A 19,296-nucleotide genomic window follows, 5' to 3' on the forward strand; every position below is an offset into this window, starting at 1 on the left:
TAGGGGCGCAACACTAAATGTCCCTAATTACCGAACTGTGAACTTAAAAATGGTGAAGATATAAGTTGCATGTGTACTTTCCCACAATTTAAAAAAATCATTATTAGCAAATCTATCCAATGCCTTTTCATAAGATTTTCGACATTCAGGCAGTTTAAATAAAAAGTAACACTCTATTATCATAAGACTCCATCTGTGATTTCCCCGCCCCTTTTCTCTACCTAAGAGAGTAGATGAAGGGAATCTAGAGTATGGGAGGAAGGGGAATACTGGAGAACAAAATCTACCCAGTTGTGCTATGTCCAAGTATAAATAGAACACATGAACCCTGCTTCTATATAATCATATCATAGTGCACTAATTAAAATAATAATAATAATAATAATAATAATAATAATAATAAAAGAGAGATCAGTAGAATAAAATAAACAAACGGAGAGGGAGGAGGAGAGGGAAAGGGAAGGTACTGGGGAATGAGAGCGATCAAATCATGTCATATGCATGTATGAATATGGCATACTGAATTCCACCATTATGTATCATAATAATGTACCATTAAAATAATTTTAAAATAACACACTGGGTAGGAAAATTACATGTTTTCCAACACTCTACCATTCCTCTCTTCTAAACCCCAGTTTCTCCCAGGCACCTAGGAGCATGCTAAAATAAAGTTCTCTAAAATCAAAGGGCAAATATTTAGCATATGGCACAGTGAAAGCCCATGAACAGGAAAGGGTGAGGAGTGGACAGGGGGAATGAGCTGTGGACACAAAGAATTTTCTCAAACTTCAGTCACATGTGGCCAAAGTCCAGGTGCACAATTTTAGCACAGGCTGGAGTCCTGAAGACAGAACTGAGCTGTACATGATTTGACTTGAGTGTAGGCTGGTCCTGTGTCCCCAGTCTTGCTTCTGGTTTTCTGCTGGTTCAACCCTTGGTTTCTTTCGAATGGGCAAGTTGGGCAGGTAAATGTCAGATCTGGGCACTACCACCATGGAGCTGGTAGAGAGTTTATCATTCTGTTTGCTAGAAGCCCTCAAAAAAAATGTTAAGAAAATACAAGAGGATTATCTTAATCTCTTTCCCTCAAATTGATAACTTCCCAGATCAGTGTGTGTGTGTGTGGGGGAAGGGCGCAAAACTTTAGAAAAAGATTGATGAGCCAAAAGAATCCCCTGGAAAAATCCAATTTCCTGTTTCACTATTGAGGCCCCTTAAGTTTTCTAACACTCTCTGACCCTGACTGGTACAGAGAAGCACGAGATAAAGTCTGCCGTGACCCTCACCAGGTACCTCTGGAAGCTTCACTGACCATGCAGCTGACAATAGCATTTCTGACACAGTAACTGCACTTTTTAAAACAGCATTAATTGAGATACAACTCATACACACACAATCCACTCATGTAACTGAACTTGGCTTCCTGTTATTTATTTCTCAGGTACAGGTGACTTATCCCTCTGCATACAGTTCCCTGCCTTTATCCTGGCTTCATAGCTAAACCTGAAAAGGTGGAACGAAATTCCAAACCATCATTTTACATGCAGGACGACTATCTTCAGGGGAATGAACACACCCTTGTTAAATTCCTCTACATTTCTCTTAATGATAGACATGCAATTCCTTCATGGACAAGTATCCCCAGAATGGTCTAATTTCCTTATTTATAGTTTGATTTCATGACCGAAACTGGAAAGAATCCATCAAAATACAGCTTCCAGTTGCTAGAGCCACAGCCAAGTCTGTATGGCCCCTGGCATTTTGCCAACAGTGACTAGAGTCAAGCATGCAAAAATGAAAATAATAAAAATGAAGTACACAAAGCCAGACTCTGGGAAACACTTCAGATACATCTCTCATTGATCCTCTCAACAGCTGATGAGCTGGTTGATTGCATATTTCACTGACATGGAAATCAAGGTGAGAGAAGTCAAGTTCACCTGTAGATAGCTTAAGAAATGAATGAGTCCAGGGCTTAGGTGAGATGCCAGAACAGCCTGGCTCTCTCATTGCTTTGAGTGACTTCGGCGAATTTTTAAATCTTTTTTTTTTTTATCATTTTTTATGTTGACAACAATGTCTTTCTTATAGTGCTACTTGCATGAAGTCAGAAAACCAATGAAAATGCACCTGGAACAGAGCCTGAGGACTCTGTACAGCCCAGACTTAGAGTCAAGCATGCAAAAATGCACTAAGAACATAGAGGAGGGAGCATGCAGAGACCTGGATTAAAGGCAGTTTTGGTAATATGTTTTCCAGCCCAAACTCTCAATAAAGAGATAACCCTTGAAAAGAAAAGCCAGGGAGAGGAAGCTCCTAATGTGAGCTGCTGAGGTCAGAGCAGGTATGTTTAGGGAGCTAGTCAAGGAGGAAAGAACGCAGCTTTAGAGTGATGTCCCAGCTTCTAAGAGGGCAGTGAATTAAAAATGAGCATGCTGTGCTAAAGCTCTTTGGGGAAAGTTCCTTTTACACCGTTTTGAAGACTTACAAGTCACCATGGAGAAATCTGGTGGATTGCCTTAAAACCAAATAGAACATCAGCAAGAACAGGACCAAACAGTGTTCTGTGTCTCCTGATGATCACAGAGAACATACCATCCTATTCCCCAAGGAACAACCTGAGCCACATCAGGAGAGGCACTAGAAAAATCCAAATTGTGGGACCTTCTACAAAACAACTGGCTGGTGTTCTACAAAATGTGGGTGCCATAAGATGAAGACAAGACACAGGGCTGTCCTAGATTAAAGGAAATTAAACTCAGCAACTTAAAGAAACCCTGTTTCCAACTAAAGAACGATGACAAGATAAAGCGCCCTGGGTTCAAGCCCTAGTACCAAAACAAAGACAACAAGGGGGGGGGACACAAACAAACCAAAAAAGGAGATTAAGGACATGTCAACTAAGTGCAAATACACTGGGGAAAAGAGGTTAGTGAAAATAGTCACAACAGCATTATTGGAACAATGGGAGAAATTTGAATTTGAATATGAACTCTATGTCAGATAGTAGTATGTATCCATGTTAAATCTCCTGAACGTGATCACTGTGTTGTGTAAGATAATGATCCTGATCTGAGGAAACCCACGCGTAAGAAATTTAGGAGTACAGAGTCATCATGTGTGCAACTTAGTCTCCAATGGCTCAACAACATGTGTGTCACACACACACATACACACACACACACACACACACACTTACATACACGATGAAGCAAATAGAGCAATGTATGAACAGCTCGTGAATTGAGGTGAACAGTATATTTTGTTCATTATTCTATTCCTGCCCCTATTTCTGTGTATTTGGAAAAATAAATAAATAAAAGTCTTTCAAGGGGTAAAAAGAAGATGGCAAATCATTTTTTTTAAAAAATGAGCAGACAACAGTTTTGCTGTTCCTCAAAAAGTTCAACATAGACAAATCCAGTATGATCCAGTGTTTACACTCCTTGTATAAAACAAAGAGACATGAAAATATGTGTCCAAACAGTAACTCGTACATAAACATTCATAGCAGCAAAACGTCCATCAGTGGATAAACAGATAAATGGTTAAAAACACTGTGGCATATCCATACAATGGAATATTACTCAGCCACAGGAAAGGATGAAACTCTGATATATGCTATAACTGGATGAACCCTGAAAACATTATGCTAAGTGAAATAAGCTAAATGACACAAACGAACAAACGCTCTATGACTCCACTTATATGAAGCACCTAAAATAGACAAATCAATAGAAATATAACATAGAATGGTGGTTTCCAGTGGCTGAGGGGAGAACAGAGAATTGTTGCCTAATGAGTATGATGTTTCTTTTGGGGTTGATGAAGCTATTTTGGAACTACACAGAGAGGGAGCTTGCACAGTATGCGAATGTTCTAAATGCCACCAAATTGCTCACTTTAACATGATTCATTTGATGTTCTGTTAATTTCATGTTAATTTTTAAAAAGAGAGAAGTGAGGAGGAGGATGAGATGGGGATGTAGGCAACAGAGCACATGCAGGAAGGGACCGTCTCTCCCAAGAGCACTCATGAAACGGACACTCCCAGCCAGTTCTGAGACAAACCAACCAAAATGAAGAATGTGGAGTGATACAATTATGAGTCATCTGAATTCTACCAATTTTGTGAGCTCAGATTTAGAGTGCAGTAAGCAATAATTACAGGCTGGGTCAGCAACTCCCATATTTAAAAGACACTCTGGCTCCAGGAGAAAGTTTACCAAGCCATGGTCCCAGGGGCAGGGGTTTTGGAGGGGAAACCTCTCCCTCAGTCTCTGCAGGGCAGTGACATACCCTGGGGCTGCAGTAGGCTGGAAGTTCTCAGTTCCTGCTCACCTGGGGCTGGAGTCGTTTTAAAAGCCAGCTGCCCCTCCTGCTTGGAAATCACTTTTGCTTTCACTAACACAAAGCTGGCACAGAGAAAGTGATCCAGTCAGATGTGTACAGAGAGGAAAAAAAACTTGCTTAATTCTTATTACAAAACAAACTCATATTCACTATAAAACTTTTAAAAAAGACATGAGTCAAAAGAATTCATTGGAGAAAGCCACTAACTTTCTAATTAATGGTACTGATGCACTTCTTGCCAGGCTGAGAAGGATACATTTAGTGTTAAAGAAGAACTCTTAAATGATGGGACTTTGAGCATTTTCAGAAAAAAAATTTTTTTGGTGGTACTGGGGATTGAACCCAGGGGTGCTCTACCACAGAGATAGCTATTCACCCTGCCTCAAAATAAAAACAGGGTCTCTCTCTCTCTCTCAGTACTAGGGATTGAACTCAGGGGCACTCAACTACTGAGCACATCCCCAGCCCCATTTTGTATTTTATTTAGAGTCAGGGTCTCACTGAGTTGCTTAGTGCCTCACCATTGTTGAGGCTGGCTTTGAACTCAGGATCCTCCTGTCTCAGCCTCCTGAACCACTGGAATTACAGGCATGTGCCACCATGCCCAGCTAAAAAGAGGGTCTTACTAAGTTGCTCAGGCACTCCTTGAACTTGAGATCCTCCTGGCTCAGCCTCCCAAGTAGGTGGGATTACAGGTGTGTGCTACTGTGCTTTGCTCTGGAAACTTTCTTGTTGACCCTCAAACTGCAAAAAATGTGAGATTTCCTATTAAAGCCAGTGGATTCTAAACCTAAGTGGATGCAAATGTACATCTAGAGAATCCAATGAGAGAATCGTGAAAGAGCAAACGAAACACTCAAGTAAACACCCACCACTCCTTTCCTTATGAACATGAAGAAAATACTGAGTCAGAAGGAAAAGCAAGAATTGAAGCCAATAGATTCTGCAAGGCAGTTCTCAGCCTCCGGTGGACAGAGGAAAGTAAAAGAAATGATGCTTCTGACACAATCTAGTGTCTGGCTCAGAGGCTGAAAGAAACTGGCTTGAGCCCTTCTTTGTCATCCCCTGTAGAGAGGGATGTCAGCCCCAGAGAGCCACACTCACCCATCCAGACTTCCCCAAACTGTCCAGCGCCGAGCCTTTTCACCAACTTAATGGACTCTCGAGGGATTTCCCAGGCATCTTTATCCCATGGCTTCTGTGGTTTGGGACTAATACAAGCCTTCTCCAATCTTCTGCATAAGCCATCTGATTGCTCTAATTTGAAATGAGAACAAAGATTAAGAACTGCAATCCATGAGAGATTGCGTTCCTGGACCCCTGTGGATACCCAAACCCATAAATGCTCAAGTCCTTTACATAAAAAAATGACATAGTATTTGCACATAACATAACATACTTTCAGTCATCTCTAGGTTACTTGTAATACGTAACACAATGTAAATGCTATGCAAATAATTGTTATACTGTATTGTTATGTGGATGATGACAAGATTAAGTTAGAATGAATGCAGTACAGATACAAAATTTTTAAAAAATATTTTGATCCTTGGATGATTGGATATAGAACTTGTGGGTGTGACAGGCCAATAGATAGGCCAGGCGTGGTGGCGCACTCCTGTAACCCCAGTGGCTCAGGAGAACGAGGCAGGAGGATCACGAGTTCACAGCCAGCCTCAGCAATGGCGAGGCTGCTAAGCAACTCAGTGAGACCCTGTCTCTAAATAAAAAATACAAAATAGGGCTGAAGATGTGGCTCAGTGGTCCAGTACCCCTGAGTTCAATCCCTAGTACCGCCCCCCAAAGATGAAGAACCAATGGTACATACTTTGTACTTTGCTAATGTTAATAAAGAAAATCTTGAACTGTTATCTTACAACGTCTAACTTGCCATAGCCTATAAACCTAAAATGCCGATAGAGGTATCTTTTGCACATTCATGACTTTCTAAATTCTTAAAATACAATTCAAAACATTTGATTTTACTTGCTAACACTCCTAAAATACAAAAACAAAAGCAATATAGTAAACAGACAATATAGTAAACAGAGGCTGACAGGTTGTCATACTTAATAGAATGTGTTCAGACTCCTGAGGCCACATAAGCTGCACATGATAAAAAGACATGGCTGTTGTCATGTCACCTCCCCCAATCCCAGAACAGGGCCAGAGCACTGGAAGCCCTCAGGACATAGCTGGAAGCCCTAAATGCATGGGAATCACAGGGAGGAAGGGCTTCACGAAATCTGAGGTCCCTTGTTCTCTCATCTTTTGGGACCTGAGCAAACCTTCCATGTGCATTCTCTTAGAGCAGGTGGTGGAAAGAAGCAGTAGTGACAACCACTGACATCAGTCACATAGGCAAAGGACCTAAAGGTCATAAGCACAGGCTTCACAGGCTAGAAAGTGACAATAGAGACAAAGAATACTGACCTGCTACTTTTAAAGATGTCTGTGGTATTAGTTTTGTTTTCTTCTACCAAGAGTATACATTACTTTTACACACACACACACAAAAAAAAAACCCCACAGATCTGCATTTCTATTTCACTTATTTGTACACTCTGTTAAATTGGCAGCATACAAAAATAACATATATTTTTCCCTAAGCAATTTCAGAATTTAAATATTAATAGCATGGACTAGGCAGGAATGATCATTCACCAAGATCAAGTCTTACTTTGTACAGATAGTCTTGAGTACGTAACAGTTCAAACTGGGATTTTTCTATTTTGTGATAATGTGAAAGCTCACTCATGCACTATTCTGTTTTTCACTTTTATACAGTGCTAAAAAACTTACATGCGTTTTCCAGGCACTCTATTATAAAACTGGCTTTGTTTTAGAAGATTTTGCTCAATTACAGAATGATGAAAGTGCATATTTAAAAGAAACTAAGCGTAGCCATGAAATTTGGTAGGTTAGGTATATTAAAGGCATTTTTCAATGTATACCAATTCCAAATTATAATAGGTTTATTGGGACATAATTTCATCATATGTAAGGGAGCATCTGTAAATTTAATTATAGTTTAATTTAGAATCCATTATAAAATATGATCTGCCAACTTTATCTAAAAAATGATAAATAAAATGTTTTAGTACAAAAATAGTATTTGATACCTTATAGTTGTTATAATGTACATGTTCTGTTTTGTTCAACCTACAGGTTTTACTTACTTTGGTAATGCTTAATCATGTCACTGATGCAGGGAAAGGTGATTCGTGGAGAGATGTAATAACCTCCATTATCCAGACTTCTAATTTTGTAGTGCTTGATAACATCACCATGCATGGGGTCATAGTCTCTGACAGAAAGAGAGTAGCTTCCTATGGGGGAAAAAGTATAAGTAAAGTGTATGTTTATATTTTGCAAATAATGGTACACATTTTGCCATAATATATATAAAATACAACCAATTATATATACATACATAGATTTGAAAAGTCCTATAAAAATTCTATTTGACAAATGAAGCTAGTACTATTTGTTGTGCAAGTTGCCAACATGCCATTTTCCTTCTCTTTGACAGTTTAAAAAAATTATTTACCTGAGCGGGGCGGGGTGGTGCATATCTGTAATCCCATAGACTTGAGAGGCTGAGGCAGGGGATCCCAAGTTCAAGGTCAACCCAGGCTAATTTAGCAAAATATAAAATGTCCCGAATACAAAATAGAAATGGCTAGGAATGTAACTCAGTGGTAAATTACCCCTGGGTAATCACTGGGAAAAAAATTTTAGCTGAACAGAAAAATTACTTTGATTTTTCTTTCTCTTAAAACTTCAGGATTTACTATACATAAGAACCATAAGACGAATCAGCAAGCAAGAAGTGTGGTCAGCCCCAGCCACAACTGTGGCTGCTTTTGTTATTTTTACTACTAAAATGAATCATTTGAGTTTGTTGATATCAAACTATCAACATTTCACCACCAGAATTTAGTATATCCTTTTTTTTAGTAGTTCTAGCAGTTTCTAAAAATGATTTCTTTTTTTTTTTTAGAGAGAGAGAATTTTTTAATATTTATTTTTAAGTTTTTGGTGGATACAACATCTTTATTTTCATGTGATTCTGAGGATCGAACCCAGCACCCCACCTATGCCAGGCGAGCACGCTACTGCTTGAGCCACATCCCCAGGCCCTAAAAATGATTTCTTAAGTAGAGTTTTAAAAGAGGTCTTAAGCCACTCCCCACCTTTTAATGTTTCACTTTCTCTGATAAGAAAAGCTCCTGCGCTGTTCCCGGGTGCCAAAAGCTGTCGTTCCGCATCTTTCCTGGTGATATCCTTGAAAAACCACCTGTGGAGACATTTTCACTTTCATAGTTGTTATGTTCCAGGGAAGGAAAAGGAGAATAAAAAAACAAGCAACCCCGTGCAGCCAACATCCCCACTGCAGGTGACGACATAAGAACTTACTCTTCTGTTTCTAAGGTGTTGACTTTGGCCACGTAGTTGCTGGGGATGAAGCCCTCTCTCTTTGTTGAAAGGGACTTAGCTTTCCACCATTCTCCATGCCTGGAATAAGAACACATATCAGAAATGGTTTATATGTAAGACTCAAGAACTCCAACAGCCATCATCTCACGGTGTTTATTTTGTGGAATGAGGGAAGTTGGGGGGGGCATCTCTGGAATCTTAGAATCCAACGGGAAAATTCATTCCCCTTTATGGTACAAAAATATGTTTAGGGATGAAAGCAAAGGAAAATGGTCTTATAACTTAAATGTGGATTGTTGTGATAGATGCTGCAGAAAAAATAGTTGGTAAAAATGATTCCCATCTTGCAGAAGCAAAATATTTTGTCATTTCCCCTAGGATAGCTATGAAATGTTTAGAATCCTCACAGAAAAGGGAGACAAGAGAATAATGGGTCATAGTTCAAGTGTCATAAACTTCTTTGCTAAGACATGTAGTTTCCATGGAGACAGATGCCAAGAAGAAAAGAGAGAGAAAAAAGCCCATAAAACAATTCCAAGAAGGTACGTCTCATCATCGTGCTACAGCCCTAACCAGCACTGGCAGGAGCAGGTGGCCCCACGAAGGAGGGAGGAACAGAATGGGTCTCTCTGCAAGTCCCAACTCTGCTCATCTTCAAATGCCCCTGGAGGATCCTTATCTGGGATGCATGAAGGACAACTACAACTACCACTATGCCTACTGCACTCCTATCCTGTATTTACACATATAGCTGATCTTCCATATCCACAGGTTCTACATCCTTAGATTCAACCAATCAAAAATCCAAAATATTAAAAAAATTTGCACCTGTACTGAACATGTACAGACCTTTCTTTTTATCATCATTTCCTCAACAATGTAGTCTAAGAACTATTTACATAGTATTCTTCATGGTATTAGGTAGCATATATAATCTAGAGATGATTTAAAGTATAACAGGAGATTGTGGAGGTTACATGCAAATTCTGAGCTATTTTATATAAGGGATTTGAGCATCCACAGACTTTGATATCAAAGTGGGGTCCAGGAACCAGTACCCCATGGGATACTCAGGAACTGTATACATAGACATACACATGCCATGCTTACAACACCCTATGAGATATATACAGTCATTCTAGTTTCATAAGCAAAGATAACCAAGTATAGACTTTGAGTGACTTTTCTGAGTCACAGAGCTATCAAGAGGAAGGGCCAAACTGAGGCTTAAGTTCATGTTCAACCCAATAGTAAACCTGCTCTCAATAAGGGAGTCTCCTCCTCCTTTAGTCTTATTTGGCAAATTTGGGAGACACTTCATGCAAAATCAATAGGAGAAGCAAGCTAGAATAAAATGTTCAGAGTTCCTTATTCTCCTCACTGTCCTGTGCCCCTGTGGTCTGACAAGGGCCACATGTCTGAGTCAGCAACGCAGAAGTCAAGGAAATGAACTGTCCAAGCATCTTTACAGAAACGCTGTTGCTACTGAGCACAGCTAGTCCAACACTAGGGCTCTGTAGTACCATGACCTCGAAAACCAAATCAACTGGCCCATAAACCCAATCTGAATCTGGCAATACAACCAAATAACAATGACCACTTAAAGACCATGCAAGTGCTGCACACAGACTCAAATTTCTTAAGGTGGCACAACTGGGTGAAGAATGACACCAGGATCTATTCTCAAAGGGAAAAGTCCAGAGCGTGCTCACAGCTGGACTTCAAAGGGAAATACTTTGAACCTACCCTTTCCCATGCTGAGGGCTACTGGCAGCACAAAGGGCTGAGGGACCTCGTGCCCACTGCAAGAAGTGGGTTTGAGTATCACTCTGGTCCTGAAAGAAAGCCAGGGGGCAGTCTGCAAGAGCTTATGGCCTGAGCTGTGGCCTGGGAACACTTACTCCTCCAGGACTTTCATCTTCTCTCCTTTCTTGAAAGACAGGTCATCGGGGTGTATGCCATCATAGGGGTACAAGGCCACCACAATGTCGCCTTGCTCCTCTGGATCTGAAAATGAAGGACACAAGTGAAGACTTTTAAGAATCCATCAGCAGAGAAAAAAATTTTTTTAATCCCCGTGGGGCACAAAGAATGAGAAGAAGTGCTGAAGAGGGGTAACTGGATGAGCATGTGAACTTCCTACCTAGTGGAACTCCAGGTCTGCAAAATAACGTGGTGTATATACTGGGTACAGTATTCGTTACTGCAAGGCATACTGACCTCCAACCACGTGTTCTGCTTTCCAGTTATGAACACCTATGTTCCTAATAGCATAATTCACAAAACTAAAATGTGAAAGCAACCTAAATGTCCATTGATAGATGAAAAGATAAAGGGTAGCCAGGCGCTGTGGCGCACGCAGGTAATCCCAGCAGCTAGGGAGGCTGAGACAGGAAGGTCTCAAGTTCAAGGTCAGCCTCAGCAACAGCAAGGCACTAAGTAACTCTGTGAGACTCTGTCTCTAAATAAAATACAAAATTGGGCTAGGGATGTGGCTCAGTGTGCCCCTGAGTGCCCCTGAGTTCAATCTCTGGTACTCCCTCCCTCCCCAAAAAAGATAAAAGGTAGCACATACATGCAATGGTGTATCATTTGGCTTTAAAAAGAAATGAGGTTCTGACACAGGCTATAATATAGATGAATAGAGGACATGATGCTAAATTAAATAAACCAGGCACAAAGGGGCAAATACTATATTTCCACTCATACAGGGGTACCTAAAATAACTGAATTCATAGAGATAGGAAATACAATGGTGGTTGCCAGGAGCAGCCATGAGTGGAAAATAAAAAATTAGTGTTTAACGGGTACAGAGTTTCAGTTTGAGAAGAGGAAAAAGTCCTCCAAAAGGCTCTCAGATGGATGGGAGTGGTGGCTGTACAAAATTGTGAATGTGCAGACCACCATCTAACTCTACAAATGGTTAAAATTGTGAAGATGTAATGTGTATTTATTTTCCACATTGAAAAATAAATACAAACTTCGAGGGCAACTACTTAATAAAGACTCTAAAAGAAAAAAAAAAAACCCAGTAACTATGTTACTAAGAAAACATACCTTTCGTTTGAAACCTCTGTCCTGGTAAAAGCTGAGATTCTGGAACCTATGAGAGAATATTTGTTAGGAAAAAATTATGCTTAGCCTTTTCTGCTCATGATAGTGGGGTATATCATTTTTCTAGCAGTAGCAAATGCGGATTGGATTTGCTGGTTTATTAAGCTGGAAAGAAAAGCAGAACAGAGAAAAAATTCTGGAGAGCAATACCACTGCCTATATATCGCTCAGTGAAACCCATCTTCCTTCTAAAAGCTGTCATTCGCCCAGGCTGGCTAGAAGTGATCAGAGCTTGGATCAGTGGCTGCTATATGCTCACCCCCATTGTAATTCTGTCTTTATCTGATAACACAACCCTCATATTATTTGCCTAGCTCCAGATCCTCCAGCCCCTTACACAGACCTGAGAGGTAGCATTTCCGTATGCTCAATGGTTATGCAGGACTTTGGCAAAGCCTCACCTTTTCTCTTGCCTCCTTCTTTCTGCCTAGAAGCAATTGAAGGCTGGAGTCCCAGCAGCTAAAGAAACCAAATGCCCATGACAGTTGAGGGAGAGAAGAAAGTGGCTGGGGTCCTGGTGACTTTGCAGAATTGTCACATCATTCCATTTCCATGCTTCCCAGACTTGTTTAAACACAGTCAGGGCTGTCACTAGCAACTGAGAGCATGTCCTAGCTGATCCAGACTTTCTTGGGCTGACCTCAACTCCATCATGAGGACAGATGGCATCCCCTGCCTTTGTACCTGGGAGGTGTATTATTGGGAAGGACTAGTAGTATAAAAGACCATCTCAATTGCCAAAGGTTTTTTTTTTTTTTTTCACACAATGCATGATGAGGCTGGGCAAGGTTTCGTGACCTATTCTAAGGATGGTATATAATAGGGGACTACACTGCAAACCATGTGACATTTCCATTTCTCTTTGATTAAAATGATTTCATGGAATGGGACCAAAATGATTTGTACTAAAATTTAAATTTCTGATGAAAGTCAGCCCATAACATCTCTAATTCATTAAGGAGGGAACATGATTCATCAAGGTATCTATCAGAAAATCTGTGGGTCCACGCTATCCTTCAAGAATTTCAAGAAATTTTACACTGATTTGTCAGTCATTTTGATTTGCATAATTAGCAAACAGGATCTAGTTCATATGATTTAGAGGAAATAATTAAGTAAGAAACTAAGTAGTTCTGAAAACAACAAGCTGATGGGAAAATATCAGACATGTTAATGTACAAACATTTTAAGATACTATTTTTAATGGGGTCTTATTATGTTGCCCTGCAGACTGGTCTTGAACTCAAGGGTTCAAGTGATTCCCTCTACATTCTGAGTAGTTGAGACCACAGGGCTTATGCCACCAGCCCTTTCAAATACACTTTTTCTAAGACTAAAACACATATATGCAACTCTTACACCATTGCCCTAGAACTTTCCTTAAAATAGCTATTCTTAGTGTACTGGAGAATCACATCCATTCCATCTCACCCCCTCATCAAACTCCCCTAGTAATCAATTCATGGCGAGCATTTTGGCACACCTGGCAAGGCTGAGAATGTTATTTATGGCCATGGAATGAGGCCAAAAGAACTGGCTCATGAAGTGAGGGCATCTGTGACCACAGAAGGCAAGCACTGAAATACTTATGGTATACATGAGGGAATTGAAAGATTTCAAACATTTTTACTACTTCTGCTTTCTAACTTGATTTTAATTTCCCTGACTCTGAACAAGAGGAGAAAATGGGCATGTAATTTTGTATGAGTCTACCCTGCTTTTCTGAATAAAAGACATATTCATTCATCATTTTAAAATAAAACAGACCAAAAAATGTGAGTTTTTAAAGCATATAAATTCTGCAGCAGTTAGTGCCAGAAACAAACAGATCATTTTTATGAGAGTTGTGGAGCCTATAAGAAAACTATTTGTAACTCGAATTCCTCATTTTATTTTCTGTTAATCACATTTATGTAATATATAGTCCTATATCACTACACACTTATGTAGTATGTTCTTAAATTTTATATGTATGTTTATATAATCACTAAATTATTTTTTTTATTTTTTTTATCATTATAAAATTTATTATCACCACCAGAGCTTTTCTTCCCATTAAGATTTTTTTTTATTGTTGGTCGTTCAAAACATTACATAGTTCTTAATACATCATATTTCACAGTTTGATTCAAGTGGGTTATGAACTCCCAATTTTACCCCGTATACAGATTGCTGTATCACATCAGTTACCCTTCCATTGATTTACATATTGTCTTTCTAGTGTCTTATGTATTCTGCTGTCTGTCCTATTCTCTACTATCCCCCCCTCCCCTCCACTCCCCTCCCCTCCCCTTTTCTCTCTCTACCCCCTCTACTGTAAATCATTTCTTCCACTTTCATCACTAAATTATTAAAGCTACTAATAATCTTATACCATTTGAGTAAATTTATTTTCTAAATATAATTTTACATAATACATGTTAATTTATCTATCCAGAAAACATATGATAACTTAATAGTATTATATAGTCATTCTTCATTTCCACTACTTTTTAAAAAAAAATATTTCTTTTTTAGTTTTAGGTGCACACAATATCTTTATTTTATTTTTATGTGGTGCTGAGGATTGAACCCAGTGCCTCATGCACGCCAGGTGAGCACTCTTACCACTGAGCCACAACCCCAGCCCTTCACTGCTTTTTAACTAACTCTGACTTGTCAGGCAGAATTAGATGAGCTTTTCTTAATCCTTTAATTCATTATAACAAATCATGATTCTTTTAATATCTATACTCTTCTGAATCAGTTGGATAAAATGTGATACACCAAATGTGACATGAGCACCTATTTTAGCTTCTGACTTGAATCCAGAATTTTCTTGTGCTTCCACACCACTCTGCTGATCTTGTTACCTATCCTCAGTCATACAGCCTATATATGTATTGGGGTCTCTTCACCAATTATATAAAAGATATTTTTCTCCACATATAAAAATGTGGTTAAAGGCCTGTTTATTGCCCAATAAGTGGCCTGGTCATCCCTAAAAGTTTACACATTCTTCAAAGGATTAAGTCACAAAGCACATCAAAAATTATCTGAGGTCCAAGAAATCAATGTGATTTTTTTTGCATGCACATATCACAGATTGGGGTTAAAATTATGCAGCCATGCTCGGATCCTGCTGTGGGAATTCTCCCTGAGACTATCTACTTACTGGCCTTTGCTGTTTATTGGACGTTGGATCTCTCACATAAATAGTTCGGTCAGTATTACGTACTGGTTGAGTCTTCATATCTATTCCATCGTCATTCAGATTGTCTTTCCTTTTTGATTTTATACATCCCATATTTCCTGTCGGGATAGAAAATCAAGGGGACATTATTTTACCATTCCAGAACTGGTTTCCAAAATCTCTTCGCTGAAGCAGAATAAAAGGAAGTACTTTTCTTCTTCATCATACTTAGATTAATATACTCAAATGTGGACACTGTTCGCAAATGGGTTTGCTTGCTCATTCATTTATTCGTTCATTCAAAAATATTTATTGAACATCAATGTTTTATCAGCCAGACATAATTCCTCCTCTAAATAGGCTCATAGTCTCGTGGCAAAAATGTGTAAATTCGAATTATGGCACAATGGGGTGGGTCAATGACAGAGGATGCACAAGACCTAAGAGAGGACACGTAATTCAGATAAGAGGAAAAGCACCCGGTCTGGGAAGCTTCCCGAAGGAAATGATCTGTATTGGGAGGGATGTTGGCCAGTTGAAAGGTCAGCAGAGGGTTTCCAGGAAGAACAAACTTCACATGCAACCACGGTGGCCTCAACATAGTGTGACCCCTTCAAACTGGTTCAACAAAATTACACCTTTAGTCCAGGACTGAGCAGGAAGGCCAGGGCTGGAGAGGAGGCACATGCTGGTACAGTGCTGATGACTTGGCTTTTTTATTCTGAAGACAAGTGGCATATGCCATCTATATTATAGCATGCAAGGTGAAGGTGAGAGGGCTTGAGATTTCAAGGTGGGTGTGAGTAAGAGTTAGAGTATATAGAGCCTGGCTCCAGCTGAATGTGGCTTGGGACCCAGGAAGATGGTGGTGGTCTTCCCCCAAGGCTGAAAATAAAAGAGACAGGTATGGTAGAAAAGATGCTTGTACGAACATCTGGATGATCAAGTCTAAATTATGTGGTGTGCATGTCTGAATATGGCATAATGAATTCCACTGTTACATATAATTGTGATACACCAATTATAAAAAAATAGATATCTGAGCCTAGAAACCAGCTGACAAATGACATAGTTATGGCACTGCAAGCCAGGATTGAGACGGGACTCTGGAGGAAAAGCCATCCTAGTGAGTGGAGGGCTTGTGTTGACCCGTGCAGAATGACATTGCCATGCTTCTGACATAAAAACCTGTTCATTGCTTCATTTAATTAATCCTAGGATGGGCAGAATACTCCACAGAGCACTCTGGATACTGAGAAGATTTGCAACATTTGAACCAGGTGACTCTTGCCTTAGAGCATACCTTTGAAACTACACTTTAAAAGCAAAATCATCTCCATTAGAAGGTCCTACAGAGCAGTGATTCCTACAGAATAGATTTACTGGACACATTCTAGAAAACTATTCTGGGGTCCAGTGGGACCACGGTTCTCTCTGTGTAATTCTGGAGTGCTGCCAAAGTTTGAGGCCAGGTGCTAGAACTTCAGAGGAGAGCAAGATGACTGAGTTTGGGGGAAAGGTGGTGTGAGTCAGACAGTACCTCATGGGGAAGGAATTGTGCTAAGAAACCTCCAGAGCTCCTCTCAGAACTCGGCTGCCCCGGGCCCAGCTCTCACACTGTCCTGCAGGATTCCAGTTGGTCTGGGAACTTGGACTTGTTTATCATTTCATTAGCTGGGGGACAAGCCTCTGTAGGACAGCCACACCTCTTTCTGAAACTAGCGAGCTGTAGTTCCCAAAATAAAGGGGAAGCAAGTACTTCTTTAATTCAAAACAGCACATTTTTTTCGCCCCATAGGCTAAGGGTTCTGAGATGGAGATGCAGCAAGTGAAGCAGAGATCTCTAGAACCAACTTACAGTTTGTGGGAAATACAGGGGAGAGAGGAATACGATGATCAGAAAAAATCCAGAATCTGCTGTATTCTCAAGACGACTAGCCTGGACACTTCTACTAGAAAGGAAAGGGGCAGGACTACTCCATATTAAAAGAGACTAAAGGGCTGGGTGTGTAGCTCAGGGGGACAGTGCTTGCCTAATGTGTGCCAGGACCTGGGTTCAATCCCCAGCACTGAAGGAAAAGAAGGAGGAGGAGAAAAAGCTACAGGAACAGTATGTGAATTTCAGCTGAATCCTGGGAGAACAGGGAGATCTAAAATGCACAACCAGGATAATTGGGGAAATTCAGTTGGTTTCAGCAGAACACTAGGGGATTGTTGTTAGACTTTACAAATGTGATAATGGTACTGTGGACACAAAGGAGAATGTCCACATCTTTGGAGATGAGCAGGAGTAAGGGTTAAGGTCTCTGCGACTTTCAACACTTCAGCCACAATGAAAAGGGGCAGATGTGTCCAAGTATTTGAAAACTGCTCAACCTAGGGAAAGGGTATATTTTTTCATCTTTTGCTATAGATCTGAAATTTTCAAAGTTAAAAATTGGATGGGAGAAAATAAGTGGATATTATGAACAGCTACACAAAAGCCATTTAAAAAAAAAAATGTTAGAAAATGCTTAGAATTTTGGTGTGCGTACGTGAAGTCAGGAGACGTCATCAGAAAAGTTTGTTGCCAGGCATTCTTTATGTGGCCTGCCGTACAGTGTGGGCTTCCTTTTAGCAGGAAGCCACAGAGAGTTCTCTGAGCAGGAATGACGTGTGGAGAACTCTGCTTCTGAGAGAGAATTCTGCAAGAAGGTGAGCACAGGCTAGCAGGGGGGAATCTATCCTCAGAGGCCAAAGAAATCCAGAAAAAGACAAGATGGCAATGACCTTGAGAAGAGGGAGAGTGAAGGCAAAAAGCAAGTGGATGTGGGCGAGTATCAACCAACGGCACCATATCAAGAGATTGTCATTTGCTTATGCTTATTTTACGTATTTCCCTCTCACCATGGATAATTGAGAACCAAATTACATCTTGTGGATTTTCAAAACTGAAAACGCCACTCCATATGGAGAGTTAGCATGGTCTCATGGCTTGGAGCCAGCCTCTGCTCACCCCTGCTGATACGGAGCTGTGTCTGGCGCCTTGCAGTTCAGAAAGACACCTCCAAGAGCACCTCCTATGACATGGCAATCAGCATGCCAAATTCTGACCAGGTCTTGCAATTCCTTATACTGGGCAAAGAGACCAGAAAATACAATCTGCTCTTGATAAAAATTTGAAAGTGGTTACACATTTCCAAGAGATATGAACTACACTTTACAATGATTTGCACCTTAGTATTTTCTAATTAAACATTCAGAATGGATTGAGCATCTCCTCTAATCCTTGAGAAAACCTTGTGCCCAAGATATTACTGTGCTCACTTTACAGGATAGTAAACTGAGCCTCAGAAAGGTTAAATGTCTGGCCCAGAGAAACAGCTGGTAAGCGCTTGGAGCTGGGCCTCACTCAAACTACTTTGGTCTAAAACCTAATACAGCTGGGTGTGTGGGTCTACCCTTGTATTCTCAGTGACTTTGGAGGCTAAGAAAGAAGGATCACAAGTTTGAGGTCAGCCTCAGCAACTCACCAAGATCCTTAGCAACTTATCGAGACCCTGTTTCAAAGTTTTTAAGAAGGGGTTGGGGAGGTAGCTCAGCGGTAAAGCACCCCAGGTGTTATTCCCAGAACAAAAATTTTAAAAATAAATAAAATCTAATACGCAGGCTAATTTCCACAAACTGTGCTTTTACATTTTGTCATATGACGACTATTTTGAAACTCATGTTTCATTAACAATGCTAAATACAGGCATTATTTTCATAGCCTGCCTCCTGCTCAGAAGGATATGAAATGCTTTACCACAAAGGAATCAATAACAAGGTTAATAAAATGAAAACAGAAAACCAGAGCCAATGAAAAGAGGAGAATGCAAACGTGGTTACACTGTGGGTAACAGATCTGGTGAAACTGAACTGCACATTTGCCCTGAATTGCTGGCAGGAAGGGCCAGAGGGGCAGCGTGAGTCACTGCAGGCGAGAGGAAATGGACCAGGCTCCTCACTGAGAACTGTGTCCCCAGTAAAAGTTCTAAGTTGCATTTAATGGACTTAAAAGTGCTGTGGATGATATTGTTGGTAATGTTTCCCCCCAGTACCATTTTTAACTGTAAATAAAAGGCGTGTTTAATATGAAGAAACTTTTGGTTAAAAATAGTCTTACTCACTAAGGGTTTGATATGCAAATACAACTCTTGAGATGTTTCTTGCAAAAGCTCAACTGCATGGTTTAA

The 19,296-nt window shown here is 40.1% G+C and overlaps 1 protein-coding gene across 4 annotated transcripts in view; it reads right to left on the reverse strand.

Moving 5' to 3' along the window:
* Nucleotides 1-19,296, reverse strand: part of Lyn (LYN proto-oncogene, Src family tyrosine kinase) — a 117,975-nt gene that overhangs the window by 44,930 nt on the left and 53,749 nt on the right. For 2 of the 4 annotated variants that reach the window (XM_013357547.4, XM_078017162.1), the window contains exons 2-8: nucleotides 15,128-15,201; nucleotides 11,854-11,899; nucleotides 10,698-10,803; nucleotides 8,776-8,874; nucleotides 8,553-8,656; nucleotides 7,536-7,685; nucleotides 5,461-5,613 (exon numbers count right to left, since the gene is read on the reverse strand). In XM_013357547.4, coding sequence (XP_013213001.1) covers nucleotides 5,461-5,613; nucleotides 7,536-7,685; nucleotides 8,553-8,656; nucleotides 8,776-8,874; nucleotides 10,698-10,803; nucleotides 11,854-11,899; nucleotides 15,128-15,196 — 727 coding nt within the window. In that variant the 5' untranslated portion in view covers nucleotides 15,197-15,201. Of the gene's footprint in view, nucleotides 1-5,460; nucleotides 5,614-7,535; nucleotides 7,686-8,552; nucleotides 8,657-8,775; nucleotides 8,875-10,697; nucleotides 10,804-11,853; nucleotides 11,900-15,064; nucleotides 15,202-19,296 lie in introns of all 4 variants that reach the window. The other 2 variants (XM_005322920.5, XM_078017161.1) reach the window with 1 other exon arrangement.

Source organism: Ictidomys tridecemlineatus, chromosome 7 (assembly GCF_052094955.1).
Source record: "Ictidomys tridecemlineatus isolate mIctTri1 chromosome 7, mIctTri1.hap1, whole genome shotgun sequence".
Classification (NCBI taxonomy): domain Eukaryota; kingdom Metazoa; phylum Chordata; class Mammalia; order Rodentia; family Sciuridae; genus Ictidomys; species Ictidomys tridecemlineatus.